We start from the raw sequence: 6,416 nt of genomic DNA, 5'->3' as shown, positions 1-6,416 counted from the left end.
TATACACTAATTGATTTTCTTGTCTTATTTTTGGTATTACATTTAAAATTGATGAATTTATTACTTAAATCGTGAATTTTTTTTTTTTTTAAAAAAGATGAAGTGGTGTTTGATGCTTCGATTGTTTCCTTTCGCATCATAGGCTTCGATGCTACAATGTCACCTTATAGTTTAATCAATACGATTATTTGTCATATTGGCAACCAATTTTTCTTAATTTTAATTGGGATAATACAAAAGATAATTTATATTAATTTTGTCACGATAACCCAAGTCTTTAATCTTGCTGAAATTAATAAATGATATCACTAGGATAGTTATTATAATAAATTTTTGTTTTTTTGTCATTTAGCATAGTTTCAAATTTCAGATTATTTCATAGATATACTTCGTTCAATATTTTATGTGGATAAAATATATGTTGCTCACCATTATAAATACCAAACCAACCCCAATTTCTTATTTTTATCACTACTTTCCGTAAAGCATTCACCTGTCGCCGATCGAACCCGAAAATATTTTATCATAGCTTTTGCCAAACAAAAGTTTGATTTTCTTGTTCTTTTATCTAGTTTCCTTCATTTGTCTTAATTTGTAGTTGTGTTCGAAACAAATAAATCTCCCAATACAAAATAGTGGATAAGGGATTTGTTTTGCTCCAAATTCAATGGCGATTGAAGCGCAGCTGTATGCAGAAAATCTTGGTTTTGCTTTGAAGGGTCCTCAGGAATTGTTCGTGGAAAACTCTTGTGGATTCTTCGATCCTCAAAAAAGGAGTACTTTTTATGATAATCAAGAAAATCTCAAGTATTTGCCCGATAATTCTTCCAGTCAGTTACTCCCAACGCACAGCTTGAAAGATCAGCAATCGACGCCTTTTTCTCAGAACTTTTCAGCACATATCGAGAAGCAAAGAATGGAGATTGATCAGTTCATCAGAATAAAGGTCTTTTTCTTTTTTTCACATCTATCAACTTTTTCTTTGTTCAAATATTTCATTTGGGATTTTTAATATACATCAGATTCGAGAAGGGTTTTGATCCATTTTACATTTCTTGAAACAGAACGAGAGATTGGGACTCGCATTACAAGAACAAAAGAAACAGCATACGGCGCTGATCATAAACAAATGCGAGGCAAGAACAAAACTTCTACTCAACCAAAAAGAAGAGCAAATCGCAGAAGCATCAAACAGAACATTTCAGCTCGAGAATATTTTAACAAGAATGGAGATCGAGAGCCAAACATGGCAGAGAGTGGCTAAAGAGAAGGAAGCCATGGTTGCATCACTGAACAACGCAATCCAACGCCTTAAAGAGACTGTGAATCCACCACCAAATGGTGTTGATGATGCGGAATCTTGCTGTCAAAACATTGATGGAGAAAAGACAGAAACTGGGAAGTTGGGGAACATGAAAAAGATGGTGTGCAAATGCTGCAATTATCGGAATTCGTGTGTAATCATTCTGCCATGCAGACATCTTTGTTCATGCAGGGATTGCGAGGTTTTTCTTTATTCTTGTCCTGTTTGTAGAAACGTGAAAAAAGCAACAATTGAGGTGTTGGTTTAATTTTTTTTTTTCAAATATAGATATAATTTGAGGAAGTTGAAGGATTCTTCCCGTATCAAGAATTTGATGGATTCGTTTTCTTACTCTGAAAATTGTTTTGTTTCTTTGTCAGTTAAAAAAAGAGTCGTCGTAAAATATTTTTTTACCTTTTTATAAATATAAGATAAGACAACGTATTGAGGAGGTTATGCTTAAAATTGGAAATTATGGGAAGTCAAGGACCACAATTTTCTAATAATAATTAATAATAATTTTATGTATGAATTTTTTCTCTAATAATATAATTGTGGCAAAGTCTATTTATTGGGTTAAATATATTTTAAATCATGCGTTAATGATTGTCATTATGAAATTCTTCAATGATTTTTAATTTGTTAGTTCTTATTCTAAAAAATCTATAATATAATTTTTCCATCATAAATGTTTTTTTTAATAATATATTAGGTTTTTTTTAGACTAGTTANATTCAAATGCAATTACAACTTCTATGGTTGTGCATCCTCAAATAAAATGTCATAATCGAATTTTTTTATTAATAATAAAACGACTAAATTTTCGGATCATCTCGAATTCAGAAACGTCCAACAGAAGAAGTAAACTCCAATTTGCATAGCACAAATGAAACTTCTTCGTAAGGTCACAGCTGTGTGTGCCAAAGATTTCACTTACAGCATTATTCTCGTCGTCAAACTATAAAAAAATATTAAATTAATACTTCTTATAAAAACAACGAAAAAAACAATAACAAAATTCATTAAAAAATCAAAAAGATTTAAATCAAATTAAATAAAAAATAAAGGATATTTTATTTTTATTAAATATTTACTGTGTAAAAAATATATAAATACACACAACGTGCAATACCAAATATCCTTCGCTTTCTTATTATAAGAATATTAATTGAATTCTTGGTATTCCATTTTCAAAATTCAATTTTGAAACTTCTGAAAATAACCTCAAAAGCTTTGCATATAAATTGATCTTCGCATATGAATAACAAATTCAATGGCAGATGACAACTAAAACTTATATTATCTATATCAATGTAATCATGAGTAGGTCTCGTGTGACACGGTCTCACGAATCTTTATCTATGAGACGGGTCAACCCTACCGATATTCACAATAAAAAATAATATTGTTAGCATAAAAAGTAATAATTTTTCATGGATGACCCAAATAAGAGATCTGTCTCACAAAGTACGACACGTGAGACCGTCTCAAACAAGTTTTTGCCCAATATTTGAGATGAGATCTCGAGACCTAATTATAATAAACCGCTCTTGTTATTTACAAAATTTATAGTGATAACAAATTTAATGCTTGTAAGTTAATTATGTTGATTCATTTGTACGCAAAACCTAGAGAACTATTGATGGTGTAATTGTCCTAGCCCGATTTCATGATAATAAATAAAAGGTAGTTTTTAAACATATTTATATCTTTTCTTATCCTATTTTATTAATATTTTTAATGTGAGACAATATCACATATCTATATTTGTGAGATCGAGACGAGTTGACTCAATTTATACATATACTGAAAATGAATAATTTTATAATAAAAATAATATTTTTCCATGAGTCGATCTAAAGATCTGTCTTCTAAGAGTTTTTCTAACAAATAATAATAAAAATTCGAATTAAACCCACTTATGATTATCTCGTCAACTGGGCTAGCTAGCCCATATGTATATATAAACATAATTGAAGCCCAATTTTGTGGATTACCCACAGGAAGAAAATATTGGATTTACATTCGACATTCAAAATTTCAAATAACTTGGTCTTAAATTTTTATTATATACATCTTTTATGCAGACGATTTTGTTTTTATTTACTTTTTACTCCTCGCAGTTCAATTATTCGGCAATGGTAGTACCCAAGGGAGAAATCATGTCAGTGGATGAAATAACTAATTTTTTTAAATTAATTTCCCTTCTACTTTTTCTTTTTTAACAAATGTAATTGGCACATTTTAGACAAAAACACGAACATACACGACATTCAACCATTATATATACTCACACTAACTCGTTATCGACACAAGACAAGCAACACATGGAAGTATAGTCGGAGGCTCGGATGTTTCGTGGCACGAAAAATCCATCGAAAAATGGCACGGGTTGAACTTGTGGGACGAGTTGGAGAATTATATTTTTAATATTCCGAATATATATATAATTTATGCAAAAGTATAGAATCGTAAATATTTGAAATATTGAACACTCATTGTTTACATATCGATTTTTGTTTTTAAGTCCGACCAAATATGTGAATCTCTAATTTCTCCTCCTTTATTATTATTATTAAAATACATGGGCTGGGCCAAGTGACTAGATTCTGCCAGCTACTTGTCCCTTATATCGGGCCTTTCATTATTTCAAATAATTTAATCATATTGGAATTCTATATATTTTTCGAGTTCGGCTTGAATAGAATACATATTGGAAAGTTCGATTTGATTTATATCAGTGAATACACATACCAAGAAATCTTTTATGAAATAATTAAAAGCTCTTAGGCAATCAAAAAATGAAAAATGGAAAAAACATAGAGAGATAATCAAGGCAAGTGAAAGAAATTACATGAAAATATTTGCGTCGATGCAACTTTTAGACCGAAGGGCATAAAATAGGGAATCACATGTTTGTGCAAGTTGTTCAGAAATAAGGACATGTGGACCAAAACTCACGTGAAATGAGCCCGAATACGAAGGACATTGGGCCAAACTTCCGGGTCGGATCCCCTGGCCTCGTTGTTTCTAACATCTTGGAACCTTCCTTGATAATTTAGTCAACTTCCATGCAGAGTGATGTGATCCGGGTGAATCGGGTGAGCCGAGTCGGGACAATCCACCAAATTTGGTAAGAATTTTGTTAAAAGAAAATGTGCAAAAAGATATATCTTGAGAGAAAAAATATATATGTGGTATGGCTGCAACCGTGTCCTGCAAACAAGAAGATGAACTCGTGAATGGACGTCGGAGGGGTGTCCGGCGTGGCCATTCCGATACTTAAGTCAGCAGGTGAAGATGAAGAAAAACGTGTGTATGAGTATACATGAATATGTGAATCAATAATCTCATCCCTTGAATGTGAATCAATAATCTCATCCCTTGAATGTAAATCAAACCTGCTATTTATAGGAAAGAAATCCATGATTACCTTGTTTTTCGTGTCCACTTACTAATTATGGCAAGATGGTTGTCTATACCCTACTCTCTGACAACTTTTTTGACACGTCAAACTCCTGTGATTCTGACAATAATAACTGTCAAGCATAAGTTATCTCATACTGATGCACTCGAGTGAGGTGCTACTTTCGAGGTAGCCCGTGTAGAAATCACCAGGGAGCTTGTCTGGAAGCCCGGGCTTCTAGTAGCCCGGGGTGAAGATGTCTCGGGCATTCACTTGCCCGGATACTTACAAGCTCCTCCTGCAAACTTACCATGATTTGGCTACCCATCTAATGTCCCCGATTCTTCCGGGAGTTTCACAAAGTATTACGTATTAATTGGTTAAGTTGGTTACATTTTATTTTTTATATTTTCTACATGCACCAATAACAGTTACAATCAGTTATGTCTATAATTTCTGTCAGATATATTGGTACTCGATTTAGTGCGTGTTTTGCATACTAATGAACATATCCGAGGTTTATCCGTGCACACCTGAAAAAAGATCGATAAATTTCAAAAAAATACATCTGTGAATGTTTCAATTAAAATTCAGTACCTAGCCATGATTTTTTAGAAATCAGTACCTGAAAAATCTATATATTTAGTTTTAACTACCCACAAAATAAACTTTACATTTTTACCCTTTATTATTCAAATAAATATATTATTTTATCCACAAAAATTATATCATTTTTCTCCATTTAAAATATAATTTTAACAAAATATTGTTTCTCAATTATCATGGAATAAAAGTAAATACTTATTTTGACATACAAAGTACCTATTATGGGTTTCAGATACTTGATTTCGCTCTTTGAATAATCCAAATATATAAGAAAATACTATATTTTCGAGCATTCACCATAAATTCATTCATTGTTGGTCTTTTCATGAAAAATACATCAGGATGACTTATTCATGTCATTTTATTTTTTTAAAAAAAACATAGATCATCACCCATCATGAAATAAGATTAAATATTTATTTTGACCAAGAAAATACCTATTTTGGAGTTCCAAATGCTTGATTTTACTCTTTGAATACTCCAAATGTGTACGAAAATACTTGATCTTCGAGCTATCACAATAAATTCAATAATTGTTGGTATTTTCATTGAAAATGCATTAAGATGACTTATTCATGTCATCTAATTTTTAAAAAAACACAGTTTCTCACTCATTGTTGAATTAAAAAAATTACTTATTTTGATCGATAAAATACCTATTTTCGGGTTCCAAACATTTGATTTGGCTATTTGAATACTTCAAATGTGTAAGAAAATACTTAAGTTTCAAGTAATATTAAGTGACTTTTGATTGTGTCATTTGTGAAGTTAAAATGTGATACTTAAATTGGTACACAGAGTATCTAATTAGAGTATATAAATACATGATTTTACCCCGTAAATACTCATATCCAATTATTTGAGGATGCCAAAATATAATTTGAAGTTAATATTAAGTGACACCGATGATGATATTCGTGAAGCAAAAATGTGATACCTAAATTAATACAAATAATACATAATTCGAGTTCACAAACACTTGATTTTACCTTTTAAATACTCAAATTCGATTGAGTATGTCAAAATATATAATTTGAAGATAATATTGAATATTTTTTGATGATGAGATTTGTGAATAAAAAACGTGCTACCTAAATTGGT

At 30.9% G+C, this 6,416-nt stretch overlaps 1 protein-coding gene across 1 annotated transcript; it reads left to right on the top strand.

Moving 5' to 3' along the window:
- The first annotated feature begins 486 nt into the window (after positions 1-486).
- On the top strand, positions 487-1,651 carry LOC140972237 (probable BOI-related E3 ubiquitin-protein ligase 3). Its single transcript, XM_073434687.1, has 2 exons — positions 487-946; positions 1,065-1,651. Exons 1-2 carry the CDS (start codon positions 668-670, stop codon positions 1,569-1,571), a joined length of 786 nt encoding a protein of 261 aa, XP_073290788.1. The 5' UTR covers positions 487-667; the 3' UTR covers positions 1,572-1,651.
- Positions 1,652-6,416: the final 4,765 nt, after the last annotated feature.

Source organism: Primulina huaijiensis, chromosome 3 (assembly GCF_012295235.1).
Source record: "Primulina huaijiensis isolate GDHJ02 chromosome 3, ASM1229523v2, whole genome shotgun sequence".
Taxonomy (NCBI): Eukaryota; Viridiplantae; Streptophyta; class Magnoliopsida; order Lamiales; family Gesneriaceae; genus Primulina; species Primulina huaijiensis.
This window is presented reverse-complemented; position numbering and strand designations above follow the sequence as displayed.

What these genes read in the sequence shown, in the direction of transcription:
- LOC140972237 (XM_073434687.1), top strand. Translation starts at nt 668, where the DNA reads ATGGCGATTGAAGCGCAGCTGTATGCAGAAAATCTTGGTTTTGCTTTG. An exon ending in ATCAGTTCATCAGAATAAAG is followed by an intron (nt 947 to 1,064) that starts GTCTTTTTCTTT and finishes TTCTTGAAACAG; the next exon opens with AACGAGAGATTGGGACTCGC.